Source organism: Nicotiana tomentosiformis, chromosome 11 (genome assembly GCF_000390325.3).
Source record: "Nicotiana tomentosiformis chromosome 11, ASM39032v3, whole genome shotgun sequence".
Lineage (NCBI taxonomy): Eukaryota > Viridiplantae > Streptophyta > Magnoliopsida > Solanales > Solanaceae > Nicotiana > Nicotiana tomentosiformis.
This window is the reverse complement of record NC_090822.1, coordinates 67038728-67052605: the sequence shown is the minus strand read 5'-3', so window position 1 is coordinate 67052605 and position 13878 is coordinate 67038728. Positions and strand designations below refer to the sequence as shown.

Below are 13878 nucleotides of genomic sequence, written 5' to 3'. Positions count from 1 at the left end.
ATCAATTATATGGAGGAGGAGTACTCAATACTCATCAATCATTAGTTAGAATAGCTCCATTCCCAATCCCCACTTGGATTGATTTTATATTCTTAGATCCACCTTTTGCTGGGCGGTAGACCCTTCCCCAATCCCCTTTCTCTTTCTTTAAATGCCATTGGGAGTAATTCACGGTTCATATCCATTCTTCAATATATACATATGTTTACATTTGTACGAATTGTCTCAGGACTCAGCATATTGGTAAAACTTATTATACTACTATTTTACAGTGGTGTAATATGACCCAAATACATACAAGGAAATGCTGCTGCTGCAAATACTTATTTCCTTTCTCTATTGTTAAGCAACCCCTTCAAGGATTTGGTGAAACAGTATGTAGTTTGACTTCACATAATATTGCAACTACCTGCTTCCCTGAAAGTAAAAGCTTCTTCATCAGAATTCAGGGCCATTTGGAAACCTCAATCTCAGAATCAGAAATATAACTAACTAATGCCTACTTTTTTAACTCTTCATAACGGCTTAGTGCTTCCTCAAATTTGAGCCACATAGGACCCGTCTCCTGCAAGTTCACGTTCTGTGGTCCACCAAGATAAGCCTGGACAACAAACTGGAGACTCCTTTCTCTAGCAATGTAATATAGTACATTTGCCACACAAATCAATCATATAATCTTTCACGTCCCATGGACCGTAATCAGTACCAACAAAAGAAGACTTACCTTCCCTCGTACTCTGATAACCAAGCCAAATAGCCCGCGCCAAAGTACATGGAAACAAATGGCTTTGTAAGATCCTCAACTGACTCCACTCGGTAAGCCTTGTACCCCAAGTCCCTAGATTTCACGTTAATCAGCAATTTTGGTATGCGCATACTACTTACTTAGCATACATCATTGACCTTCTGTACCGTTGCTTTTCTTACTTCAACTGTCAAATTAATTAAGCAATTCTGAAGACAACTTTTGCTAAGCGTACTATTAGAGAAACTTTACCAAAGTGAGCATAGGTTACCAATTTGCTAAAGAATAAAGGAATGGAAAGTCAAACGTAGACTAGACCAGAACAAACCAGACCAAAATGATACAAGAAGGTTTATGTCACATACTTGTAAAGCCAGCGTGCTGTGGGATAGTCAATTCCCATTAATCCAGTACGTCGTCCAATTCCTTCAACAAAACGCATGGTAACTATCTCAGCGATAGCACACACGACAGTCTGCAATGAAAAGGAAATATCCCCATTATGTTTCCTATTTCTACCAAGTGGTGGAAGAGGGAAAAAGAAGAAAATGACACAAGCATTCTTCTAGCAATCCCTTTTAGATTGTAAACTAACCAATACGAGATACTATACTCGCGATATGAGTCGTGAAATTTATAGATGGGTCATGTGTTTGAATCCTGTATCCCTCTTTTCTCTATCAACAAGAATCTCTTTAGTATCTTAAAGATGATAACATCCAAAAATTTCCTGTTTAATTTTTCAAATGTGAGCTTAACCACTCTCTTGACATTCGTAGATATCACTCCGTTCTCTGATTATCCACACAGAGCTTTTACGATAAACAATACAGTCCTATTTGTTAACTTTAATCACTTCAGTAGCTTCTAGCTTAAAAGAGGTGGACCCCAGGGACCAGACACTTACAGGTTTCAACCCTCTTGTGCTGAAGTGTTTTGAAACAATTACTTCCGCAACTGCCTGCAGCAAGATGGTAATTGCAGAAATTCAGATCATAGAAATTTAGAACTTGCAGAAAATTGATCAAACAACTCTAGTAATGAGGTAGGTTGAGAAACCTGGTTCTGTCAAAAGTAATAGTAGTATGTTTACCTTCAACAGATGTAACAGGCGTAAAAAGTTTCTAGAATGAAAAATACTCAAAATTAGAAGAAAAATTCCTACATGCAGCATCTATAGTGGACTATGAAATACCTCTCAATCTTTCCAGTTTTATCGTGAAATAACTAGAAATGATCTTACAGTTTGTCAAGTCTAATTGGTGCAAGCAGTTCTTGCTGAAAAAAACAGCTAAATTTAACAATTGGAGACTAGCAAGGTCAAATGGCATAATTTCCAGGACAAGAATCATCCAACATCTATTAATAGGTTCTACAGTTCTATACATACTAACCATGCATTCTTACCCTCAGTTCTACCCGAGAAAGATATGGTTTCTTTTCAGTATCATGAGAAAACCGCACATGGCCTCTTTTCTCCCCTGACTTGCTCCACTCCTTGCTCACACTGGGATGATTCCACATTTCTTCCATGTCTTCTGCAGAAGTTCTAGAGTCCCAAGTTGTATTGACTGGACCTGCACCAAATGAAAAAACATATAAGAGATTGTTACCCGATGGAAAAATTTTGAGCCTTTGATTGAAGCTGGACAGACAAAACATGATAGTAACGGTTAGAAAACTTGAGACACAAAGAGTTGCGTGGTCCGGTCATTACACGTACATCCCACAGTCGAGAGGATGAATTTCACTTTAACCAAGATTTATACAGGAGTTTTCACTATGACCAAAATATAAATGGAGATTAAAGATGCCCCTTTAATTTACTGAGAAAATAAACTCAAGAGAATATCTCACAAATTAGCTCTACAATGAATTTCATACAAGTTTATCCTAGCACTTTCATATTTCTCATGATTCCCCCAGTCTACTTAAAAACTCTCTCAACACCTCATATTATGAGAGAACTCTCTTTATCTCTCGTTTACATTTCTTGCATTTCCATCCCATGGCTAACAATGAGAAAATAGGTTGCTTTTTATCCGGTGATTCTCTCATGATTCTTTCACAAATCTCAAATTGTCAACTTGATCAATTTGGTGTGACCGATTGACGTTGCAAACTAGCTCACTGCTACATTGCAATCAAGTTACAAACTAACTTCAAGTTGCAATCAAGTTGCAAATCATCTCACTCCAAGTTCTAAACAAATTATAAACCAACTTTCTCGAACTTGCAACCAAACAACTTAACAAATGTAAATAGAAAAACTACATAATTTTTTCTAACAAATCTCCACCTTGACTTGAATTTTCTAACACAATGGAGTGCTCCGCCTTGAAAAACATTAACTAAGCAATTCCAGCGCTAATCAAGTTTAAGATCTCACCTTCCGTCAATCATAACACCACAAATGACTAGGTATATGGGAGAACTCATCGCAACCTCACAAGTGGTTAGGGATATAAGGGAACTTGGCTTGCATCCATCGGAACCATACAGATGCTAGAGTATACAAGAGAATTCACATAATAACTGTGAACCATAACTCTATATGAACGAAATGCCTCAGACTTTGGGACCAATTTGTTATACTGTGGAGGATCGACTAATACTTTTGATCTGAACATGATAGTCAAAATGTGATAATACGGTAAGAGAAGTAGAAGCACAGAGAGTTACATGGTTCGACTAGTTATACCCACGTCAAAGGGCAAGGAGGAGAATCTTCACCATAACTGAAGTCGGTTTATAGAGAACAGATCTCACTCTAGTTCATCCATAAAATAAACTCAAGAGAATAGCCTAAAAATTTCACTCTAAAATGAATTTCGCAAAAGGTTATACCAACACCATTGTAGCATTTTTTTCACAATTCTCTCAATCTACTTTTAAACGCTTTCAACTCCTCATACTGCGAGAGAATTCTATCCAACTCTCATTTACATTTTGTTTCGTTCCCATTTTGTGGCTAAAAATGAGCAAGATGTGTGTTGCGGAAGATCGTGGTTAACTAGCACACAATCACACACAAAGCAAATAGAGAAAAAAAATCAACACAAGGATTTAACGAGGTTCGGCTAAGCCTAATCCTCGGGGCAGAAGCAGAGAGAGTTTTCCACTATGAATGAGAAGAAAAGCACAATACAATCTATAGAATCCTCAACTACACCCCCTATATATAGATCCCAAATAGTACCAAACCTATAAAAGAAAGGTTTCCCAATTTGACAAGGACTATAGGTTTTCCTTTCCCAAATCTATTAGAACAATGGGTTTTCCTAAACCTATAGGGATTATGAGTTTCCTAAAAATACAAGGAAATAATTAAAGCCACAAAATAACAAATCTTCCTCCTGGCTTGAATTCTCTTCATTAACAGGAACAAAGTCTCTCTACCTTGCCCTCAGCCCTCGCGAGGGCTCTGCCCATTGCCGCACACATCAACCAAGTCTAGGCAACGCCTAAACTTTTTAATAGACTCAATCTCTTCAGCCATAGCACTAATCCGTCGATTTGGTTCTGTACCCGGAATAGCTTCTGGATAGCTATAACACTCAAACGCCTCAACGGTCTCTGCAACTGCCAAAGCAAATCCCACAGGATTCGTATATCCAAGAAGATTCCCATCAACTACATTTGCAAACCTTTGCGGTCGGTTGATCACTCTCTTCTCTCTACATATTGCAATGCTATATGGTTGTTGTTGCGCAGGTGCATTGATATTATCATCTTGATCAATATTTTGCACCTCATTCACTTCCTTTCCTTTAGAGCTACTGGGCTGAGCTAGTGGAGATTCATTTTCTAGCTCTATGCGGTAACTGGCACCATGATCTGTTTTCCCTATTGCCTTCTCCCTCTGACTGTCCAATGAGGCAGATTCATTAAATGTCACATCCCTACCGATAATTAGCCCTGGAGTCTTTTGATCTGTGCACCACAACCTATAACCTTTCACTCCAGTTATATACCCTAGAAATATGCACTTATTTGCCCTCGGCTCAAGTTTTCCATCCCTCACATTAGCATAGGCAGGACAACCAAATATCTTTAAATTTGAATAATCAGCAGGCGAACCGAACCATACCTCAAAAGGGGTTTTGAACTCAATAGCTGTGGATGGAGATCTGTTGACCCCAAATAACAAATTGTGTTGATTGCTTCAGCCCAAAAAAATCTTTGCTAACACATGAGTATGAAAGCATGCTTCGTGCCATATCACAAAACGTTCTGTTCATACGTTATGCAATACCATTTTATTGTGGTGTTCCGACACAAGTGCGGTGTCTCACTATACCCTTTCTGTTGCAGAAATTATCGAACTCAGAATTACAAAATTTCAAACCTTTGTCAGTTCGAAGACGCTTAACTTTTCTTTTCGCCTGCCTCTCAACCATCGTCTTCCATTAACAAATGTCGGAAATGCATCATCTTTTGTTTTCAGAAAATACACCCACACCAACCTTGAGTAATCATCAATCAAAGTCATAAAATACCTGGTACCACTCTTGGAGAGAACTCTGTTTGGACCCCACAAGTCTGAATGTATACAATCTAACTTGTCTCTGGTCTTGTGCTCGGCCTTCTTGCTGAACTTTACCCTTGTTTGTTTACCAAACACACAATGCTCACAAAAATTCAAAACTTGATTTTTGTACTCATTCAGCAAATTCTGCTTACTCAACAAAGGCACTCCCTTATCACTCATATGACCAAGTCGCAAGTGCCATAACTTAGGTTGATTCAGATTACTTTTCCCAGAAGCTACAACAGCTTCCCTTTCAAGCACACCGGCCTGAAGATGATACAATTTAGAATGCAGTTTACCCTTCATGAGTACCATGGAGCCTTTACACACTTTAAGTATTCCATTCTCGGAGTGAAATTTATACCCTTGATCATCCAAAGTCGAAAGAGAAATCAAATTTCTCTTTATTCGAGGAACATGCCAATACTCAATATTTCTGATAATTCCATCGAACATTCTCAATTTGATGTTACCAATCACATCAACTGGTAATGGATTATAATCTCCCATGTAGACAGTCTCACTCATTTGCTTGTAAGTTGCAAACCAATTCTTGTATGGACACATGTGGAAAGTAGCACCAGAATCAAGAACTCAAGAATTCAGCCCATGACTAGAACTCACAGCACAGACTTCCCCTACATAGTCACTATCATTAGAATTATTGCCAGTGTCAACAATATTTGCCGAATTATCTATTTTCTGCTTCCCTCTTTTCTCCTTCAGCTTAGGGCAATCTCTCTTGTAGTGATCTTGCTCCCCGCACTCATAACAATTTTGCTTTCTTGCTCTAGACTTTGATCTGGCGGTTGACTTTTTTCTGTTAAAGTCCTTTTGTTGTGTTCTTCCTCTAATCACAAGACCCTCGCCCTCAATTCTGATGTCTGGAAAGCTCTTTTTCAACTATGTAGATTTTAATGCATTACTAACATCTTCCACTGAAATGTTATCTTTCCCATATAGCAGCGTATCGGCAAAAGTATCATAAGATGGTGGTAAAGAACATAACACAAACAAGGCCCGATCCTCACTCTCAATTTTTATATCCACGTTCTTCAGGTCCATTAAAATTAAATTAAACTCATCAAGGCGAGTTTTGACAGGTGTACCTTCGTTCATACGGAGATTGTATAACCTCTTTTTCAAGTAGAGGCGGTTTGTTAGCGATTTCTTAGAATACAGATCTTCCAGCTTCTTCCATGATGTTGCTGCAGAAGTTTCTTCAGCAATTTCCCGAAGAACGCTATCTGTAATGCTCATGAAAATCGCACTCAAAGCACTCTCCTTCAGGTCTGCCTTCTTTGTCTTTGTCATCCCTTCAGGAAAATCCTCATCAATTGGCTTCCATAACCTTTGTAACATCAGTGACGATTTCATCATAATCTTCCATCGACTCAAACTAGAACCCCCGTCAAATTTCTCTACTTCGTACTTTGTTGAAGATGATGAAGACATTTTAACCCTAGATTATATGTAGAAACCCGAACCTTGCTCTGATACCAATTGTTGCGGAAGATCGTGGGTTAACTAGCACACAATCACACACAAAGCAAATAGAGAAGAAAAATCAACACAAGGATTTAACGAGGTTCGGCTAAGCCTAATCCTCGGGGCAGAAGCATAGAGAGTTTTTCACTATGAATGAGAAGAAAAGCACAATACAATCTATAGAATCCCCAACTAAAACCCTATATAAATCTCAAATAGTCCCAAACCTATAAGAGAAAGATTTCCCAATTTGACAAGGACTATAGGTTTTCCTTTCCCAAATCTATTAGGACAATGAGTTTTCCTAAACCTATAGGGATTATGGGTTTCCAAAAATACAAGGAAATAATTCAAGTCACAAAATAACAATGTGCCTATTGCAGGAAGGACTATATTAGGATTCCTTGACCAACACCAAATTGCCAACTTGATCAATTTGGTGTGGTAGATTGAAAATCATACCAAGTTGTAAACACACTCATTTCCGAGATTGCAATCACACTGCAACCCAGATTACTCCAAATTGTAATCAAGTTTCAAACTATCTTACTCCAAGTAGCGATCACATTGCAAACCAACTTACTGAAATTTGCAAAACAACTCTAGAACTTGAATAGAAAATTCAAGACATCTTTTTAACTGTAGTAAGCATACATATCATACCAGCTGCAATTCCATTTCTTGCCAAGGTACAACCCCATGTCCAACTGTGGATACCAGCTATTTCTTAACTTCAATGCTCAATGGTCCTTCACAAAACATAGATATCCGAGCATAAGAAGTGAGTGTTGCATGACAAACATGCTACTTTTCTTCTCTTTAAGTACTTTTCTTCTCTTTAAGTCACTATAGCCGTTACGAGATTGACAGACACTGAATTGGAGTGATGTACTACATACTAATTTTTCACTTCAAGTCTTAAGGCACTGAATGAACTGATATAGTGAATGTAATAAAGCCTCACCCCCTTCCCATCACATTTAAGTGATCTTACTGCATATTCTCACACAAATTGTTATATGCAATTTGCATGAACAAGAGAAAGAAGGAAGGGGGGGGGGGGGGGGGGGCGGAGAGAGAGAGGAGTTGAACTAAATATCTATGCTTTATTAGTTATGCTCACAGTACCTTTCCTTTCTGGAACTCCACTAGCGGATGCTGAAGGGGGTAAAGGATTGACTTCAAAGATTTTCCTACAAAAGTCACAGATAGTGTAGCAATTATTAGGAACAAGTATATCGGCCATTTTCTAAATATGTATTAGCAAATGGTAGTATGTATAAATCAGAAGCATCTACTCAGTCCATGTAAATTGTCAAGATAGTCATCTTGCATACTAACACAATCATATACCTACAGTATTATTTAAACTTTTCATGAATCTCAGGTGCATAATAAGAGTATTTCTTCACTTTGTCACTAGTGTTCAGATGACCCTTTTGTCCATGAGGATGATATCACCTGCTGATTACTGTGGTAAAAATGGTAATCATCCTTTGTTAAATCTTACTAAATTGTGATCACTCACGATGAGTGAAGTGTTATGGATTTTAGAAAAAATATGCAAGCAGCAAAAAGGTTGAAAATAGGATTGAAAAACTGTCTCTAAAATTTTATTAATCATAGGGCTTTAAATAGCCAAATAAATAAAGTACTAGACTCCTCCTACAACTAAATTACTAAATCTTACTATAATTAAAATTCTGAATCTTCTAGCAGAGTCCTCCTAAAACTAAACAACTAATTATTCTAGAAAACAGTAGCAGTAACAGATGCAAAATCCAACACTCCTCCTTGCTTCTGTTGCTGCAGTCTAAAAAAGGTCATACTCAATTCCTTCTTCTGCTATTAGTGCTTGTGCATGAGCATCTTTGAACTTGCACACTTTTGTAACATGACCTTTTTGTTTGCAATTTCCACATAATACATCAGGTCTCCACCAACAAAAATTTTCTAAGTGTGTTATCTTTTTGCAATATTTGCAATAAGGATAATTGACTTTTTCTTTTTGGTGTTTCGTATAAAAAATACCCTCAGTAACTTTGCCTTGTCCGAAGTCCCTTCTTTGCTCTTGTGCTTGAAGAGCACTTATTAATTCTGCAACAGAGATGGTAGAGAGATCTTTAGACTCTCCCAGAGAGGAAATTTTGGATTCAAATCTCTCGGGAATTGTCACAAGAATTTTTTCAACTATCCTGTCATCTTTGAAATCCTCGCCAAGTAACCTGATTTTATTAGAAATTAAAGAAATTCGGTTAGAATACTTAGCGATGGTCTCATCATCTTGCATTCTAAGAGATTCAAAATCTCTTTTCAAATTTAAAATCTTATTTTGTGTGCCTCGTTCACTTCCTTGATACTCCTGTTTGAGTGTTTCCCAAGCTTCTTTTGTTGTCTCACATGCAATGATTTTAGAGAAGATTGAATCTGCAACTGAATTTTGAATTATAGTTTTGGCTTTGTATTTTTTGGTTTTCTCATCTGAATGAGTTTTGATTTGGGAAAGGGTAGAATTTGTAGGAAGTGGTTGTATAAGTTTGTCTTCCATTACAACTTCCCATAGATCATAAGCTTCAAGATAAGATTTGATTTTCACTGATCAAATCTTATAGTTTTCACCAGTAAAAATTTGTAGGGTATTCAAAGAGAGACCGCTGCTTGCCATTGTTAAAAATTTGGTTAAAAATCAGTATGGGTAAAAATGCGTATGGTTTAAAAGTGGTTGAAATTGATTGTTTTTCAGCGAATTCAGAGATCCGTCAAGATCAATGGAGGTCTGATACCTCTGTTATGGATTTTAGAAAAAATGTGCAAGCAGCAAGAAGGTTGAAAATAGGATTAAAAACTGTCTCTAAAATTTTTTTAATCATAGGGCTTTAAATAGCCAAATAAATAAAGTAGTAGACTCCTCCTACAACTAAATTACTAAACTCTTACTATAATTAAAATTCTGAATCTTCTAGCAGACTCCTCCTAAAACTAAACAACTAATTATTCTAGAAAACAGTAGCAGTAACAGATGCAAAATCCAACATGAAGGTTCATAAACGTTCGAAAATAGAAGATTTAGTTGTACACCATAATGTGAGACTGGAAATGGTGTCACAAGCTACCCCCTTTTCAATGATTGCATCCTCATCAAGGATTGACAGGCAATAAAACTCTAGAGATGGAGGCTTGAGATTAAAGATATGCTCCCAAACACAACCTTGCTATTTTAACTCCGAATTTTCAACTAGCGCCCTCCCCAAATACCAGTTTATCACAAGCTAGACATGACAAGCAGACTGGTCAGATGAGAGATTGCAGTAATTTTAAGCCTTGCTTCCATTTGGCTCCAACTCCATCATAATTGACTTATAAAGACTCTGTATCTGAATTGAAGATCTAGTCGCATTGTAGGACTCATCGATGATTCCGTAATATGCCAGGACCTCCATTTGAAAGTATTAACAAGACTTGACACTTGATAGTAACCTTCCCAAGTTAACCCAGATTGCTTTGATGGGTAATGGAAGTTTCGATCAGCCCACTGTCTCAAACTGTGCCTGCACTGGTCTAGTAAGGCCTGATGTTGTTCTAATAGGGAGGATTAATCTATGGCCTCTAGTAGACCTCGATTTCTGTTTGGAAGAAAATATGCTCAAAGTGGTACCCGAGTATCACATGAAACTATACTATTTTCTGCTTGAAAAGGAAGATCCAAGTCTTAAGTTTGTATCATATATAGAGAAGTGTGGACAATACTACATGTGATTGAACTCAAGAAACTTGCTCAGTCTGAAACTTTTCATTAAATAGCATAGTCTATCTTTCTTAGAATAACCACAAGTAACAAAACAAAAGGAGATAAATAAACAACAAAAATTCCTTCTTCCTATTTATTTTTTTTCAAAACACGTCTTCAGAAAAGGTATATACTTATGGCAGTGTTCTTCTACATACAACTCCCTTTCATAATACAATGCCCACTATGTTAAACCATAAAGTACCACAGGAGTGCACTCTCCTGCCCTTGATGTCATTTAAACGCAGAAAATGTAGAAATAAAATCAAACTGCAAGGAAATCATGGCATGCAAACAGCTACCTCGATGGTAGACTTTCTTTGACGGAGAGATAGCTTCTCCAAAATGGTAAGGTGGACTTATGGGTTGCCTTCTTAGTACCAGCCTTGTAAGCTCTCACCATGAACTCTTCACTTCTCTCCCTGTTCATAAAGTTCCACAGTTATGTACTTGGTTACAGTATCTTTAGGATTCCTTAGAAGTGATATATGTAAGATACATGAAATAGAAAGAAGATACTACTAGAAGAAATGACCATATCAACTTACTTTTCTCCATAGTTTGATAACCACTTTAGATATGCAGCGCCAAGGTACACATTTACAAAAGGCTTGTAAAGAAGTTTCGAATCTGCTGCCACCTCATATGTTCGGTAACCCAAATCACTGTAACAAAGTGTAAATTCATCTTATTTCAACCAAAAAAATGAAGTAGACAGTTCGCAGTGTTTGGTGATATTCTGCACAATTCCCCAAAATCTCAACAAGGAAAAAAAATGACTACCTCACCAACCAGTCTGCAGTTTTAGGCAAAATCTGCATAATTCCCATAGTGATCTCTTTTGATTTTTTATTGTACCGTGTTGCAAGAAGCTGCCGGTCACTTTCAAGCTCAGCGATAGCGCAAAGCATATCCTGAAAATATGGGAAGGCCACCTCATTGGAGAACTACAGAGAAGGTGTTGATAATTGCTAAAATCAATTGATTCATCCTTAAAGAGATGCAAATTGCCCCAGATATATTCTAAGATGAGAAGACTTCAATTTTGACTAAGCAACCTAGCAATAGTTGCAGGTTCAGACAATGAGATATTCTAGGTGGAGACAAGGCACTTACTTGTTAAAGTAGTCCTTACTTAGACTTCATGAAGCTTGCGTAAAGCATGTAAGGTATAAAATAGCAACATAGCATACACCAAAAACTCTAAGTGGATGAGGAGTATTAGCATTCTAGTTTAAAGAGAAAACAAGGTCACCCACAAGATCAAAATTTACATGAAGTACAAGGCTTTAACAGTTGTAGATGAAATTGAGAAAACAAAATACTTTGAATGTTCCGGTTGTTGATGATTAAAAATGTCTTTAGTAGAAAGACGCTATTAAACGAGACTTTGATGCTATGTTTAGCTGACTGCTGTCTGCCATTTATCATGCACAAAAAAGAACGGGTCTCGACAATTAATCTCATCCGCATTTATTCATTTATCTAACGCTTTGGAAATAGAGAATACTAAAACACTATCTCCCCACCACCCCCCACCACCCATCCCAACTTCATCAACAATACAGTGCCCCTTGTGATGCAAAACAACAGAAAGTTTTAGCAAACAATATTTTGAACATTTCATTATATTCTGAGTCTGGTAGTCACTAATTCTCTATAACATGTAGTAGTAGACATTAAAGATCTTGGACATCATACCGAATCAATCTGCGATAGGAAATGTCTTCGGACTATAATACCTGCTACTGCCTGTAAAGAAAAATAGAAGGAATAATTCAGAAAATAACTTTTGCAGGTAAACTATTCTGTCAAATGCATAAGCTGAACATAACTTCTGGAAGAGATTCTAAGACATCATTGGTTGGAGAGTTTAATGCATAGAGGATATAGTATTAACATTATATATCCCGCAAACAAGTTATGAGAAACTTGTGGAATAGCAATATAGCAATATTTCCCTCTAGTTATCTTTTGTCCAGCAAATTAAGGAAATTGAGTACAAAATTCATTGACTCAACATGAATACACAAAAAGAAGAGTCATATTCTATGTGAATGCTTGTGACTGTCCAAACAGCTCAACCTTCATTTCTGTTTGAGTTAGATAAGGCTGACCATCAGGATCACGTGAGAGGTGGACTTTTGATCCCTTAGTTTCACCAGCATTAAGCCATTCGGCTCTAACATCTGGATCGGCCCACATGGCTTCCAGATCATGAGGATCCACACAATCATCCCAGTATTTGAAGCTAACCGAAGCCATTTTTGAAGTTAATTATCTTCACTGCATTCCACACAAGGAAGAAGCATGAAGATCTGCAAATAAGAATGAAAAATACTAGCTAATCATTTGAGGAAGCTGCAAATAACTAAGTGTTTCTGGAGAAACAACCGAAAAATCTTGCCATGCATTTAACAAAAGTCTATAATGCAATGAATTGAAGAATGTAATTAGATGATTGAATGTACGCGTGGAAATAATGAATTGGATTGTTTCTTTCTTTTGCCAAAGTCATCTTTTGGTTACAAATCTTAATGATATGTCTAAGATTATGGAGATTAGATGTAAGATAAAATACAAGGCTTTCTCCAATTCAAGAGTTTGGGTATTGACAAAGGTAACCAGCAATCAGCTCGGGTTCGAGCAGAAGGTTCTTCAGTAGTATGCCCGGTTCACGAGGTTCTACCACTGCAGGGTCCGGTTGCCATTCTCCCATTACTCAAGTCATCCAAGGGACATGACCCCCGCACTGTAAAAAGTTTCCTTTTTATACAACTCATGGTATCTTTCTTCCCTAAGGATGGATAAACTCCTAGCCGGGAGCCGGGCCCTTAAATGGGGCCCTACGTGGCATGAATCTGGATTGTTATTTTCGAAAACCATATGGTTATACCAGCAAAAGAAAAATATCAGCAATCACCAAATAACTAATTGGGCAATCCATCTAAAGATATTTCAAGTTGATAAATGCCTTTTGATCAAATGAGATTGGAAATTGGAAAGAAAAGAAAATGGAAGGGAGATTAATAGAGAAATAAGAGGATCAAGAAACACCCATCAATTAAAGGGTAAAACCCACGTCCATTTTATATAAGAATGACGCATGAGAAAAGAGAATAAATCAAGGAAACGCATGAATGAAATAAGGCAGAGAGGGACATTGAAAATACCAGAGCTTGTTGTTGATTGAGATGCAAACATACAGAGAAACGGAGGCGGCACTTTGCCTCCTTGTCTCCAAATACACAAGGAAAATAGGGTGGGGTGAAGGTTAAATTTGAATATGCTCCCCCTTTTGCTTTTCCTCAAAGAAATGAAAGAGAG

At 37.3% G+C, this 13878-nt stretch overlaps 1 protein-coding gene across 2 annotated transcripts; it reads right to left on the bottom strand.

Annotated features, from left to right (window-relative positions):
• Window positions 1–157: 157 nt before the first annotated feature.
• On the bottom strand, window positions 158–13878 carry LOC104112510 (uncharacterized). 2 transcript variants are annotated; one of them, XM_009622446.3, is made up of 13 exons: window positions 13725–13878; window positions 12637–12869; window positions 12253–12303; window positions 11335–11465; window positions 11100–11216; window positions 10854–10973; window positions 7893–7957; window positions 2153–2322; window positions 1653–1706; window positions 1111–1220; window positions 725–838; window positions 504–629; window positions 158–417 (listed from the first exon to the last, which is right to left on the bottom strand). In XM_009622446.3, the coding sequence occupies exons 2-13, from the start codon at window positions 12814–12816 to the stop codon at window positions 390–392; spliced, it is 1266 nt and encodes a 421-aa protein (XP_009620741.1). In that variant the 5' UTR covers window positions 12817–12869; window positions 13725–13878; the 3' UTR covers window positions 158–389. The 2 variants fall into 2 exon arrangements, with proteins under 2 accessions (XP_009620741.1, XP_009620743.1); XM_009622448.4 differs by having other exon boundaries at window positions 12637–12837; window positions 13725–13874.

Excerpts from the sequence above, each read along its gene's own strand:
- LOC104112510 (XM_009622446.3), bottom strand. The coding sequence starts at position 12,816 with ATGGCTTCGGTTAGCTTCAAATACTGGGATGATTGTGTGGATCCTCAT. Across the intron at positions 10,974-11,099 it reads TTATCAAACTATGGAGAAAA|GGAGAGAAGTGAAGAGTTCA; the intron begins GTAAGTTGATAT and ends CTTTATGAACAG. Across the intron at positions 418-503 it reads CGTTATGAAGAGTTAAAAAA|GGAAGCAGGTAGTTGCAATA; the intron begins GTAGGCATTAGT and ends TTTTACTTTCAG.